The 15,010-nt window shown below is 47.3% G+C and overlaps 1 protein-coding gene across 2 annotated transcripts in view; it reads left to right on the top strand.

The window, feature by feature from the left end:
• Positions 1–14,345, top strand: part of LOC122395032 (dorsal-ventral patterning protein Sog) — a 70,414-nt gene extending 56,069 nt beyond the window's left edge. The window contains exons 4-8 of one of the 2 annotated variants that reach the window (XM_043392314.1): positions 3,237–3,302; positions 3,377–5,173; positions 7,217–7,368; positions 8,284–8,625; positions 12,215–14,345. In XM_043392314.1, coding sequence (XP_043248249.1) covers positions 3,237–3,302; positions 3,377–5,173; positions 7,217–7,368; positions 8,284–8,625; positions 12,215–12,409 — 2,552 coding nt within the window. In that variant the 3' untranslated portion in view covers positions 12,410–14,345. The remainder of the gene's footprint in view (positions 1–3,236; positions 3,303–3,376; positions 5,174–7,216; positions 7,369–8,283; positions 8,626–12,214) is intronic. The other variant, XM_043392315.1, reaches the window with a different exon arrangement.
• Positions 14,346–15,010: the final 665 nt, after the last annotated feature.

The raw sequence follows: 15,010 nt of genomic DNA on the forward strand, positions 1-15,010 counted from the left end.
AACAAACCTGTATCCGTAGAGGCGTCTGTGTAATCTTCGAAACGTTTTCTTATTCGGCGGACGGTTAATGGAGGAACGATTTGCATATAGACGTCTTGCTTAGGCTGAGTTACATTCGGCGAGTCTATACATCAAATCCACGTCTAGCTATTTCCTGGTTTGATTACTTGTTCATTATCGTTTCTGACACACAACAAGTTACAGAAATATCAAGTGCTCGTATCAGGAAAACGAATTAGACCGACTTATAGAACAGAATAGTCAACAAGGTTGAGAGATATCGAGAAGTTATCGAGCATAGTCTATGAATAGTTTAGAAGAACCAGTTATACTAGCTCGACTTGCAGACATATGTTTGTATTAAATTCTTTCATTGTTTTTATGCTCCCAATTCATCACTGAAATGCTACACACGTATATCGGCGATTATAACCATAGAACGAGCGATAGAACATAACCTCTACGTCGAGAGTTCCGAAACTTTTCCAACCAAGAATTACTCTTGTGTTATTTAGTCGAGTAATGATGGGATAAATATAAAATTAAAAGAATTAATAAATAAAGGAAGAATATTTCTATATTTAAATTTATAGTGTAATTATATTTTCTATTTTTTTTCTAATTTTATTTTAAAGATACATGGACTTGTTTGCAATAAATTAAGTTTACATTTGTTTATCCATCGTTCGCTGTTCGAAATTTCTATCTGCCTAAGAAAGTTGCTCGTCTCCGAAGTTAGGCTCTGTGGGAACGCGTGAAAGGTATCCTGTCGAGCGCGCAGATTTTGGCGCGGTTTTCACGAACGCGTTTAATCCTGAATAACGACCGTCCTTCGGTTAAACGTTCCGCTTAAAGTGTCGGTTCCCGTGTGAATGCCATTAAACGGCCTCAGCGCTCTTTCTAGTCGCGGCTACTTGTCGTAAAATCACGAATCTACACCCATATAGGCTCCCCGTAAACGGCTGTGTTATTTTTTGCGACGATGGCTGCAATATTTGCATCGGTTTCACAAAGAACGAAAAAACGTTGTCGGCCATTTTTCTAGGAAAACAAAAAAAGAGACAAAGAAGTTTGCTCGTTGTGTGTTTAAAATATTATTGAAATTAATACGAACGATTTGTAATATTTATCGTCAATTATCTCCCGGATGGTACGGTGACGTGACTGGTACCGAATAAATCTTGAAGAAAGAATGAGAAAAATTGTTTGAGTTTACAATTATTTACAGCGTATAAGTTCTCGTGACAATATTCTCCTAAATGGTTGGCTACTGGTATATCAACTTTATTTAGCACAGAACATCAAAGCCCGTTCCTCAGAAAGATTTACGACGCGATCGCGAATATCGATGACGGCGTGTCGGGGGCCGACGTAATTCGTCGAAAAGTGCTGCCTTTTCGGCAATCTCGTTCGCCTCTGAACGCGCGCGAGATAAAGAATCGAGGCGCCGCGCGGTCGTGCCACGGACCACATGGCCTTTTGTCCGTTGCTACTGGCCGAGCAAAAAGCGGACAGTGTCCCGCTCGTGTCGTAACCGTCGGTTTCGTTAGGCTTGTAAGTCCCTGCGCGCGCATTCGTTGCGATTCGCGTAAGCAGCGATATACAAAGTTCAAAGGGGAAAAAACAAAGAGGACGATCCGATGGTATCCCAGCGTGCGTTAACCTGCGCCGGCGAGTCGGGGGTTAAAAGGTGAACACGACGGTCAGAAAGGTGAAACGACGTCGCGAGTATTCCCGTGGCCATTGGGTGGCTGTCACTGGGCCCGTGCTGTACGTATACCAATTAACGTATCCGCGCGGCTGGATCGGCGCGGTATGCGCCATAAAAGCAACATTCAAAGTAGCGGTGGTTGGCGCCAGCCGCCTCTTTTCCTACCCCACTGGCATTCTTTATGGTCCGTACACACGTCGCGGCTGAATGAGGATCCACGTTCCCCCTACTGACCCTCCTTTCTTCACCCCCCCCCTTTCCCTGTCACTCGTCCCGACCTCTCCTCCGTATGGCCCGGCCGCTGTCTCCTCTTTTCGCTCACAGCGCACTCTGTGCGGTTATTTTCGTATTAACGTCGACTCGGGGCGCACGGTGTCGCCCTTGCCTTGTCTCTCGTGTCCACTCGAAAACAGTCTTTCATCGAATATGCGATATTTTTCACTCAAATTTCCAAACGGTATTAGCTACTGGAATATTCCACTTGATTTTGAGACTCGTGCACCTGTGGGAACTGCGTTTTGCAGCTAGTGCAATACTATATCTAGTTTAAGACTCTTGTAGCATTGGATATTAAATTACATTATTCTTGTAACCGAATCGAACTTAAGAAACACCACATTTTTGATACGACGATAAAGCTGCAATCGTGCTTTAGTTTATATTTTAGAAATCGAATGTCCTTATATGTAGAAGCTCTCTGTCCCTCTCCAACGACTCTTGTCTTCTCAGGGTCGATCGTTTCAGCGCTCCGAGGCTCGATGGGCGTATATCATCGCCGCTTAACACGTTCGCTGCCCACTATCATATATTTACGTACCTGGCGTTCAGCTGAATATGCCACCATGTATACAGGGTGTCCGTTTCAATCTTTCCACGCTGTCATGTCCGAATCTAGATTTTTTAATCGCGAAATTTCGATCATTTTATCAGATATATTAGATATGGATTCCAAAAACAAAAGCATTTAATTCTTAATAATTTTGCCCCTCTTATTTGAAATATTCTCGTACGTATAAAAGCATTCGTATTCGAATCCGCTGGAGGAGCGCAGAAACGAAATAACCTCAAAAAATTTTGTGGTCAACGAACGTGTTAATGGACGAACTTTAACGAGGAGTTTCTCGCCAGAGGGCAGTTTGAGCGGTACGATGGCGGGCGCGATCGTCTTCCGTCGATTTACGAGCTATAAAGGCATTTTTGCGACCACAGTGTTTTTACGTCTCGGATATTCGATTACGAGCGAACGTTGCGTCGTCGGCAAAATGGTAGGAACCGTGCTGCTAATAGGAAGACCGAATACAACTTGGAAGGAGCGTTTGTGAGCGTAAAACCGGTAAAAACATTTTCGAAACCTGCGTCCAGTGAACACCACTAACGAGACAGCATAACTATGAGATTAATCTGATAGAAAGAGATGGAAATTTTCTTTTCTTAACGTATACAAGTCTTGTACAAAAAATACTTATTATTATTATTACAATTAATAGAGATAATCATGGGCATAATTTTGCTGGTTATGTTCCAGGTACGGACATAGTGCAGGACCTGCCAGCACAGTTGACCTCGGAGGAAGAGGAACGAAGCTTGAAACGTAATTGTCTCGATTACTTTTCACGATCTCTTTGACGTCAAGGTCCGTTCGCTTAATTGCTCGTCCACTTGCAGATTTCGGGACCCTGCTAACGGGTAGGACGTCCCAGGCGTTGCGTCGGGATGAGCCCACTCCTACGTCCATGTTCAACAGCGCGTACAATTACCTGGCGACCGGACGTTTCACCTTCCATCGCAAGAACCTCTACTACTCCTTCTACCTATCGACCTCCACGCCCCGACCGCGTAACATACAGTTCGTGGATGGGTCGGGCAGCATCCTGGAGGAGCAGACCATCGACCCGATCGGCGGAGTCTATCAGAACGCGACGGGCAAGCTGTGCGGCGTGTGGAGGCGCGTTCCCCGCGACTACAGAAAGCTTCTGCGCGAGGAGCGTCTTCACGTGTCGTTCATATGGGAGCCGTCGGCCACCCTGACGGGACAGTTGTCTCGTTACCGCGCCCTGGCCACGGAACAGTTCTCCTCGCTGCTGGAACCGACGATGGGAGTGGATCGGTCGCTGATGTCCGGCGCCGGGGCCACGGCCATAGTCTCGGCGTCGTCGGCCTCCGCGCCCTCGATCCACGTGTCTCTGGTGTTCAACGGCGTATTCTTGCCCAACGACGTGGCGGAAGTGCCGCTGATCGTTCAGCTGGAACACATGGAGAAAGACTACGTGGTGCTTCGCGAGGAGATCGTAGTGAAGAAACCCTCGAACGAGCTGAACTTCGGCGAGGTTAGAAGCGCCCTGTCCGGGGCGGACCTGCGACTACTGACGCGCGGCAAGTTGTCCATCAGCGTGATGTCCAGAAAGGATCCACAAGCGTTACGGTTGGCAGGAGTGGTCGGGCCGCGAGCTACCTGCGACATCTACCAGACGTTGCTGCAGTCGGAAACACCGTCCGCCGCGTCGGGGCTGGCTTGGGCGTTCTTGGACCGCGCAGGCTCGCTGCGTTACGGCGTCCAGCTGATCGGATTGGAGGAGGAGAGTCCCTTGGTCACACTGGTCGACGATGGAGGCAAACGTAGCACCGAGCTGGAAGACCTGACGCCTTCGTTGGTGGATGGACTGGCCAACGGGTCGCTGGACCGTCCGGGTCCCCGACTCCTCGAGCCGCTGTTCAACGGTGAGCTGTCCGTGGTCGCTGCTTCTCACGTCGGGTCCCAGCTGCGCGGTCGGCTGTTCCAGAGGCCCGTGGCCGACGCCAGGGACACGGCCGCGCCAGTCCTGCTCAGGAGACCGTCGCAGGAACCGGTGCAACCCGGTCCGGTTGGACTGGTCTGGACGGCAGTGGACCTGGACTGTTCTTTGCACTACGAGCTCGAGATCGCCGGTTTCCCCCAAACCCCCGCCGCCAACATCCACGAACCGCGCACCTTCCGTCTCTACCTGGAGACCATGCCTCTGTTGGCCCAAGGTGCACCAGTTGCCAGGAGGCTGCTGGAAGAGTTCAACGGATACGTCCTCGAGGGCTCCGTCACCGGACTGTCGCCCGTCGAACTCTACAGAATCGAATCTGGCATCGGGTTCCTGGAGGTGACCGACAAGCAGGCCGACAGGGTACTGAAGGCGCCGTTCAAGACCAGGGCGCCTCTCAGCTGCCTTCCACACTACGCGGACAACGACGTCGCCTCGGTGGTAGCGTACAATCTTCATCCCCCACGGTCGGACATCGAGACGGGCGCCTGCTTCCACGACACCAGGTTCTACGAGGAGGGCACGCAGTGGACGTCCGGCACCGATCCTTGCTCCATGTGTCACTGTTATCGCGGGCTGGCCCAGTGCGATCCCGTGCCCTGTCCGGCGCTCACCTGCCCCCAGGGCAAGCAGCTCAAGCCCCCTGTTGGACACTGTTGCCCTATATGTTCAGGTACGAACTCGAGATTCATATCATTCGGGAGGCTTTATTCTTTTAGATTCCGAGTTCATTATGATATATAAAAATATGTAAAATAGTCGAAGATACAGTTGTTTCAACGAAGCTATAAATCTTGAGAGAACTTGCGCGCCAGAACCTAACCTCTTGATCGGCAATTAGCCTCGATGGTCGTTCGTCGTAGCCCTCAGGCGGCGGAATTCCATCTCGACAGATGTCGCCACGCTAGAGTAATGGCGATCACCTTGTAAACGCGCCATTAAATCGCCGCGAAGTTTCGCTTACTTTGTTACGATTAGTCTCTAATCCTGCGGGATTACTGTCATGGAGGAACACGGCAAGAACGCGACGTCATTGGCACACGGAGTACCCGTTGCCTCGGATAACGCGTGCTCGTCGACCGCAGGATTAATTAATTATCCTTCCCTTCCGACGGTGTCGCTCGATAAACCCTGGCGGGGAATCAAGACAACAGCCGCGCGTACGTCTGCGGTTGGTATTAAATCCGATTACCCGTGTCACGCTCCGTGAAAGTAATCGCGTAGAATTAGCTACGCCTATCTACAGCCAGTTTCAATTATACGACTGTTTATCGAGAATTACTTTGCACCGTGTCCGTTTCCAGTTGTCATTCCGGCGCGCTTACGATCGTTTTTTGCAAGCGTCGATCTAACAGTATACAATCGACGCTCGTTGCGGTTTTCCACTCGGGGGATAGAATGTGGTCGAATCGAGATCCATGATTGATCGTCGCGAATACAAAAATATTTTATTCCCTTCGCGCATCTAGTTTATATATATTTATAGAAACGTGTTGGCAACGATGCTATAGAACTTCATAAACATTAAACTTCAAAATTGAACCGTTGCCAGCATACGCAATGTTGGACACATTGTCGAGAACCTTTCCATTCACTTCCTTACGGTGAAGAATAGTCGAGACAAAGTGGCGAAGTCGGCAAAGAGCTCGGTGGAAGGGGGTAGCGCCGTCTATGACCTTGGCCGAAGAATTTATTCCGCCTCGAATTTCACTCCTGGCGCTGCGTTCGATCGATTGTAACGAAGATAAAGCGTCCTGTGCACGAAGTCCAAATTGCTTGCGTACACTGTGCGCTGGTTCGGTCAACATTTAAACTTCCATCCCGAAGTGGCAATAAATTGAATTCCCGAGAACCAATATTGAATTTATCCTCCGTTCGCGTCGTCTCGACAATTCGCAGCTTCGTATTAATTTAATCTAGTGTCAACCGCGAACGCAGTCACTGCTGTTTAAAAAGAAAAAAAAAAGAGAGAAAAACTAAAACGAAAACCCGCAATCGCAGATGCGCTCGTAGAAAATTGCGATCCCGGGCAGATTGGACGTACTCGAGCCAATCAATCTTGTCTATTCGTGGTCGAAAAGAAAAAAAAAAAGGGACCTGTCCCACTCGCGTGACTCATCGTGTACACCGTGCTCGACGGGGAATCATAAATCGGTCGGTCCAGACGTTCCATTTGCAGATCTCGTTTCCCAGTCGGCTAATCGGCCAGACAAATCAGAAACCGTTTCCACGCGACGTGTTCAAATGATAGAGACGTATTACCCAGGCGGAGTGCGTCTCCCGTGTCGGGAAAAACGCGTCTCGAACGGAATCGAATTAAGCCAGAGACCGGCGCTGATCCGTCATTTTCTTTCGATCCTATCTACCGATACATTGACGTTCAACTGTATCTAATTAAATCGGTCGTCCGTCTCTCTCCCGCCGGCGATGTTCCGCTCGTCCGGTTCTCCGCTGTCCATTGCGTTGTTTATTCGCGCTCGCGACATCTCCTTGTCCTTGCGTCGCTGTCCCGCCGCAACGGCAGACCAGCGCCACAGTCGGCGGAATTAATTTTAGATAAACGACGTTTCCTGGAACACTGGACCGAATCTGTGTCAGATTCGACTTGCATGAAACATTTTTACCTAATACGAAGCTCAAAACTCTCGAAGACCTCGAGCCTCGCGTGATATTTAATTGTTAAAATTGTGAATTCCATTCGGATCTCTGTACCCAGGTCCTGGAATCAACATGAACGCAACGGGGAAGAACGTCAGCTCGATAACGAGGGGCTGCACCCTGGCTGGTCAATTCCACCTGGCTGGAGCGTCCTGGCATCCCTATTTGCCACCAGTAGGATTCGACACTTGTGCGGTCTGCACCTGTGACGTAAGTTTACAAGGAGGTTAGAAATCAAAGAAATTCAGCGTGACGTAATCCGTGAACGAGCATCTATTTACCAGTATACATACGCGAGTACCATTCTTGCCTGCAATTGTTACGGGCATTCGCCAGTCTCGGCATTCTTTGCTCTGGCTCGAATTTCGAAACCGGGGAATTCAAATTATTTCAGTACGCTTCGCAACGGATTCCTCGGCAACGAAGTTCCGCGCGCGCACGACGTATTTCCAGATTCTTTGTTTACCTCTTTGCCATGCACTCGCTCGCGATGCAGATTTCGTAACGATCCCGGGACGCATATTATAAAGCCCCGACGTTTATAAGGCCAACGTTTTCTGGTTGAAAAATTCAACCAGACACCGTTGCGCCAGAAGAATGCGGTTACTCTCCGCCGGGACACGAAGGAGCACAGCCCGAGCGATCAGCAATCGGTGACAGGCCTTTCTAAATAGATATTGGTAAATTGTTTGAAGTCATGCTCGGAACGCGTTGCACAAAGTCACGTTCATTACTGGAGATAACGCGTACAGTTTTGATCCATTGCTTGTCACTTAAATTGCGCCTGAGCAGGCCTCTCCACTTTAACGCGTCCATTAGAAACGTAACGCGGGAAAACCACGTTTCACCGTCGGATGCCAACCCGTTTCTGACCTACACTCAACAGCGACGAGCATTTACGTTTCAATTTATGTCATTATAAAATTATACATAGAGGTGTAACAGTTTCTTAAGATCAATCCAAATAGAAGATTAATCGAGAGAGAACAAGCGCCGCAGACATTGCCTCGTATATCAGTAATTGTTTAGAGAACGAAGGGTAGGATATTTATTGCCAGGAAAATTTTATTCGACCGGAATTGAAAGAAAAAGAAAGAAGAGCGTGGCTTTACTTATCGACCGAAGTTCCCATTTATCTTGCAGCCCGTCACGCTGGAGGTGAAGTGCCCGCGGGTGCAGTGTCCGCCATTGGACTGCGACGAGAAGCTAGCCTTCAGACCGAGCAAGAAGGCCTGCTGCAGACAGTGCCCGACGACGACGCCCAGCACCCTGAACACCGGCGTCGTGGGCGACACGACGCGTCTACCGCGGGACCAGGCCGCCCCCTCCACGCGACGCACCGCTGACGAGATACTGGCTTCCGGTGGCTGCAAGTATCCCCTCGGTGGACCATACGAGAACGGGATGGAGTGGCATCCGCGCGTCCACTCGCACGGCGAGATGAAATGCGTCAAGTGCAGGTGCAAGGTGAGAACCACTGGCGGTGCAGTTTAGAATTTAGCTATACCAGGTTGACGATCGTAAATATCCGTGGTTGTTCGACGATTTAACGACTAATTTGACTCGTACTCGCCGACGCCGATAAAACACACGATAATCGTTCAGAATAGGATTCGTTCGTTGATTTCGGTAACCTTGGGAATACGTCATCTGAAAAAAATACAAGCTTCGTATAAAAGTGAGAGAGCAATAAACGTCGCTTCGGGATTGACGTGTCATCTTTCGTGCAGCTGCGACGAAATCCGACACCCAGCAGTTATTTTTACTCTGCGATATCGTTGAGCCTCGGAGTCGTCTTTATCTTTTGTCGTCGGCCATAGTCGACAACCGAAGAAACCGTGGGAGAACGAACGAGAAAAAAAACTCCATTGTTTTTTGTACAGAATCGTCGACCGGACAATCCAGCCTCGTATCGTTTTTTTAAATCTCGTCCTTAATTAAATAAAAGTGAAAAAAATAATTCAACCCATACGGGGGTCAACTATATCGTCTTACCTAACCGTTCCCTGCGCGAATCACGCGGTACGGTCGAAGAGCTACTTTGTACACCGTAGGAATTAAGACGGTAGACAGATTGCAGCGACGTGAACGCAGAATATACTTAACGATCACGGGGAAAGCGTATATTGTTCGCGACGATGATCAACGCGAAGGTTTTAAGTGGCAGAGGTGCGAATTTTATTTACCCTCGTTGCGGTGTCAGTTATAGTGCGCGCAAATTGCAGTCGAGCGAGGATGCACCTGTGAACGTGTCAGCGTGATGTACAACGACGCTCCCATGCGCGGCGCGAGTTGCGACGAATTGGACGTTTGCGTGGCCGCGTAATTGGAGGGGCTCCGCGAAGTAGCAATACCCGGGGATAGAAATGAAAACATACGGTACGATTTGTTAGCAACGAAGAAGACGAAGTTCGAGCGGGCGATTAATGGATCGCTTCTGGCGGCGCAACTGACACAAAGCTGTTTTCATTGGACGCGTAACGTTTCAGAACTAGTAGCACGAGATCGTCACGGTACTTTACTCGGCGAGCGCGACAATTTCCGGTTTACACGATCGCTCTTAACCCCCTCGTCAGCGGCATTCCACTCGTGCCTGAAGTTACTGGCCGACACGATCCAAAAGACCGCGTCTCTGCATCCTTCACGGGTGTATCGCTCACGGACGAACCCGACAGACGTACGATTATCGAGTTGGGACAGTTATTAGGATGTCACGGGAAATATCGAGCATTTCTAAATCCCTTTAATTGAACTGTTCGTTTACGAGAGCGGTGCAAGTAACGTGTATCTCTGCTTGAAGTTGTTAGGTTATGTTTCGATCGTAACAGGGTTCACGAGTTTTAGCGAGGTTATGAAAATAAATGTTAAGACGCGTATTGAAATACTGCGCGCCGTGATAAATACGCTGCGTTTCTCGGTGTTTGGAGAATTTGTCAAATAATGCTGAAAGTTGAAAGTCTAGTCGAGCCCGTCTGACCCAAAAATTGTAAGCTAGCAATCCGCGAAGCCGACCGGAATATGCAACGGAGTACAGATGGCGGTGCGATAACCGGTGTCCGCCAGAAATATTTCAGTCCTTTTAAACAATGTGAAAAACCGGTTCGCTGGCAAAAGTTGTTCTGCGTCAAGAGTGTCGTTGCACGGTGGAAACAGCTTTCTTGTGAATGGACGCGTACAGGAAATTTCAGGGGCACCTTCATTTTATTATGCTTCTTCTTTTTCGTATTTTTAAGCAGGTTCGCGTATCCTTCCTCCGCCACGGTGCGGCGACACTTGTTCGGACTTGTTTTACAAGCACGGTGCAAAGGTCGTTCAAGGTCATGGGGGATGTTAAGTTAACGAGCTGTTAACTCAAGTCGCCTAACGAGTCAACTTGCCCGTCTTATGGCAAACTATAAAAGTAACGAGCAACTCGTTGTTTAAACTTGTTAAAATTAAAGAATAAAACTTTTTATAGCTTTTTCCTCGGTGCAAATTTTGTCTCGTTAATGATTATTTTCATAAAATATAATTTTGAAATTTACAATAATAACAGAATGACATGGTTCTCGAAACAAGATAAATATAAATACGCTTTCACTGAACATAGTAATGGTAAACTCTAGAAAGTGTACACAGTAACTAGCGAGTGTGAATACTTCGCAAACAAACGTACGTTTAAATCAACATTTACTGATTAAACAAGCGAATGTAAACAATCACTGAAACGTCCACTTTCACGTTAGTATAGACACATAGTGTAATATATAAAGAAGACTTATAAACGATTATGATACCGTGTATCGGTTGCATGGAATTAAAACAATTTTTGACTCGGGTTTCTTTCGCGATTCGACTGCTATAGTCGGTCGTGGCTTAGAGGACAAGAAAGTCCCCGAGCGTTTTCGTTCGTGGTTTCATTATTATGCGAAGGTCTTGGCGAAAAAACGGCCGCGGCTCGCTTTACTTTTGCTCGTTGCCAGCATACTCGTTAGAAGCATGCTCGCAGCATTGCACAGACACGGTCGCTACGCCCAGACCTCTAAGGAGAAAACCTTTAACCGGACTCGTTCGCCCGGATCGGCCATTAAAAGGGTCCATCCATTACGATGAAAATGGAACGCGGCCACAGATCGCATTACGCCCGAGAAAAAGTATCGTTTCGAGTCCCCGAGATCACGATCGCCCTTATAGTTGCTTCACGGTGTCCCGTGTTCCGTTCGATTCTATCGTGTCTAGCTTCTATAACTGGTAGAACGGAAGATTCACCCTGGATGGGCGGGGCTATTCGTGCTTGGATCCTTCAGAATCTGTTTATAGTGCTGTATCATTATTTTGCTGGTGAAAACTATTCGGCAAAATTAAAAAAATGCAAATCGTTTTGGAAAAATTATTTTTGCGTGCGAGGGTCATTTACAATAATTTTTGGTGAATAGACATACCCTCAAAATCCTACTCATTTTCGAGAAAAAAATTCGAGTAAGTGGACAAATTTTTCGAAAAAATTAAAAAGTTTCAAATCGTTCTGAAAAAATTATTGTCAGTTGGGGGGGGTCAATTACAATCATTTTTGCTCAATAGACATACCCTCAAAATCCTACTCATTTTCGAGAAAAAAATTCGAGTAGGTGGGAAGTTTTCGACAAAATTCAAATCGTTCTGGAAAAATTATTTTCGGTTGCAGGAGTCAATTACAATAATTTTTGGTCAATAGACATACCCTCAAAATCCTACTCATTTTCGAGAAAAAAATTCGTTTAAGTGGACAAATTTTTCGAAAAAATTAAAATTTTCAAATCGTTCTAAAAAAATTATTTTCTGTTATGGGGGTCGATTACAATCATTTTTGGTCAATAGACATACCCTCAAAATCCTACTCATTTTCGAGAAAAAAATTCGAATATGTGAACAAATTTTTCGGCGAAATCGACTAGGTTCAAATTATTATCGACATCGTGTTGAGAACTAGGTGAAACGATATAACATTCTGATATTTATTATCGTTTCGTTTGGCTATATTGAACTGTTTTCATCCCTAGTCTAACGCGATGCTTCGCCGTCTGGTTTTGTTTTGCAGAACGGGGACGTGAGGTGCGACAGAAAACGGTGTCCACGGGCGCTTTGTAACTCGATAGTGCATCAGATGAAACGTGGGGAATACGTGGCGGACGCCGACGACTGTTGCACGGTACAGTGCCGTCGGGCGAGGCGTCATCATCGCAACAATCATCATCCGGGACGGCACTCGGTGACACCGCGCGAGCTCAGCTGAGTACAGCCCAACCGGCGAACCTCCTCCGAACTCTCCTGGTTCACGGAATAACACGCTTCCTGAGCCTTGGTTTTCGTTAGTCGTCGGGTTCGCGATCACTCGTGTGTTTCGTCGTCGTCCCGACAACGACGCCAGAGCGACGTGCCAAGCGACGGACGTACCGGGGAATCGACGCAGCTGCGAAAATTATAAAAAGCTCGTCGAGCGGACGAAGGGAATCGGTTCCTCCGGGCCAGGGTACCTCTCGTTTATGGGGCCAGAGACCATACGAAAACGCTAGTTGATTCGGTTGCGTGGGTGTCAGGTTCTGAATCGTGCATAGAAGGGCAGAGGCGGATCTAGACTTATTCGGGGCCTGAAGGGTAATCGTTGGAACTCTATCGACTGGGGAGTCTTGCTTGCAAGAACTGATAGCAAGAGTAAAACATAGAACAGGGAATTATGTTTAAAATGTATATAAGAAGAGTGGCGGAAATAGACTCACAGTTTCGAAGTCGATCCGAAAAAATTTACACGAGAACAAGATTCAACGAGGTCGTCTGGTCGCGAGACGCGTAGACCTTGATCAAAGAGTTGTTCGATTTGGGCCGTAAAGTCTAAGCAACGATCACAAAAATATTACCAGACCGCGAGTAACATCCTTTTGAACCGTGTTCGCGTGACAAAATAATAATACAGAAAATCGAAAAAATCATTGTTACGGAAGAATGCTCGAGATCGAACGAGTAAAAATATCGTTCCCTCGCGAAAAGCTACGCGAGACGTGCCCGCCAATGGGACGGTTCTTCTTAGATACGTAATGCGCAAGATAGCTGCGCGTGCGAACGTCATGTGCTTTCGGGCATTCGTACCGGTCGAACGATGTTTTCTCGTTCAGTGTTCTTCTACCGTTTTCGATCGTATTCAAGATTCAGTACTTCTCCACGCATTTCTAGTTTCGTTCACAGTTCGCTGCCATCGAGCACGGAAATCCTGCGTTCTGTGGAGCGCGTACAGGCAGCAAGGAAACTCCTCGGTACCCAGGTTAGCGTAAGAAACGACGCGTGTCGCGAACTCCGTGTTTAACCTCTCTCGGTCGCTATCGATGCCTATAGGCGTCTAGTCCCAACTACGTTCGGTAAACGTTTATGGGGTGTTCGGTGTGTAAATATGCTCGATGCGTGAATATGTCTTCCGTGCACCACCGTTCTGCGTCGAAGTTATTGTCAGCGGTAAAAGTGTTAAAGGGAGGAGCTCGTTAACGGTTATTCCGAACGTCGTTTGGATCGCGGACGGAAGATGGTAATCAGCGAGTCAGAAAAATTCGACGCTGGACAAGATAGGCGCGCACAGGAAGTCGTAATGATAATAAATAAGAATAATGCGAGCCAAAGGAAGAGAAGATCGTTCGTCGGACGCTATTCTTATATTCCCGTCGCTTGGTCGGTCGTTCGTTCTGGGGTTCGCAGCACCCACAAACCGCGGGGCCAGACGTTCATTAATCAATTGGCTCTCATCAACGGTTAAACGGACCGGAAGCCAACCACCGCTCTCTATCTCGAGTGACCTGTCACGGTACGAGACGGCTATTCGTAGCGAATGGTATTTTAAGCACTTCGAATCGGTTCGAATATGATTCGAAGCCTAGGACTCTCGAAAATCTCGAAGATGAAACGTAAAAAAGGGTAGCGAGTAAAAGTGAGATTCGAACGTGGAAACGATCAGTATTGCAGTGTTGAACTTGACACAACAAAATTGCGACGTGATCGTTTCAACAATCAAATCTCTGTCTCTTTTATATTCTCTATGTTCGACTGCTATCGAAACTTTTAACGCTATCGAATCTATCAAGACATTCGAGAGTTCTAACCTTCAAATTAAATTCGAAACGATTCGAATCTCAGTTTAAAAAACTACGAACCATTTCGAGGCCGAAATTCGAACAGCTGTTCGCGGAGCGGAGAAAAAGATAATCGTTGGAGGGGGGGAGGGGAAAACGCGCGGCAGGAGTGCCAACTAACCCCGAGAGGGATTGGAGGGGGAAAGAGGAGTTTAGTCGTGGCGGTAAACGTGGAGCCCTACCGTGTACCCACCAACCTCACCAAGTTACCCAGTAACCAAAGAAGACTGAAGAACCTCCGATGGTGGCATCAGTTATCATTGCGCGTATGCTAACGTTTACTATTAACTCCAACTTCTGATTTATTCTGATTATTACGAGTAATTACTGGTAAGATTTACGTCATCGACATTATTAATCGTTAATTTAGCATCACTCTCGTTGGTCCATCGTTCGTCAATCGTCGCCAATCATCGTTATCATCGTTCATTTGTCGTTATCATTGTATCTATTATTATTAATAATGTTTCTATTACTATTTTAAAATAGTATAAATGTTAGTGCTACCTATTATCGTCGCTATTATCGGTATCGTCGATGGAACTGTCGCGATTGTTATTAATAATAACTTATTATTGATACCGCCGCGGTCGGGGCAATGGCCGCATTAAGATGGCGGTGCATTCGCGTCGACGAAGGTTCGATTCGCGGCGTTTTATTTGTAACTTTTCGAGGGAGGAGGAAGCAACCCTTTTTTTTTTATTTTTTTTTTTTTTTGTAAT

The sequence above is a fragment of the Colletes gigas genome, unplaced genomic scaffold (genome assembly GCF_013123115.1).
Source record: "Colletes gigas isolate AHSC1104 unplaced genomic scaffold, ASM1312311v1 Colletes_gigas_Sc00005, whole genome shotgun sequence".
Classification (NCBI taxonomy): domain Eukaryota; kingdom Metazoa; phylum Arthropoda; class Insecta; order Hymenoptera; family Colletidae; genus Colletes; species Colletes gigas.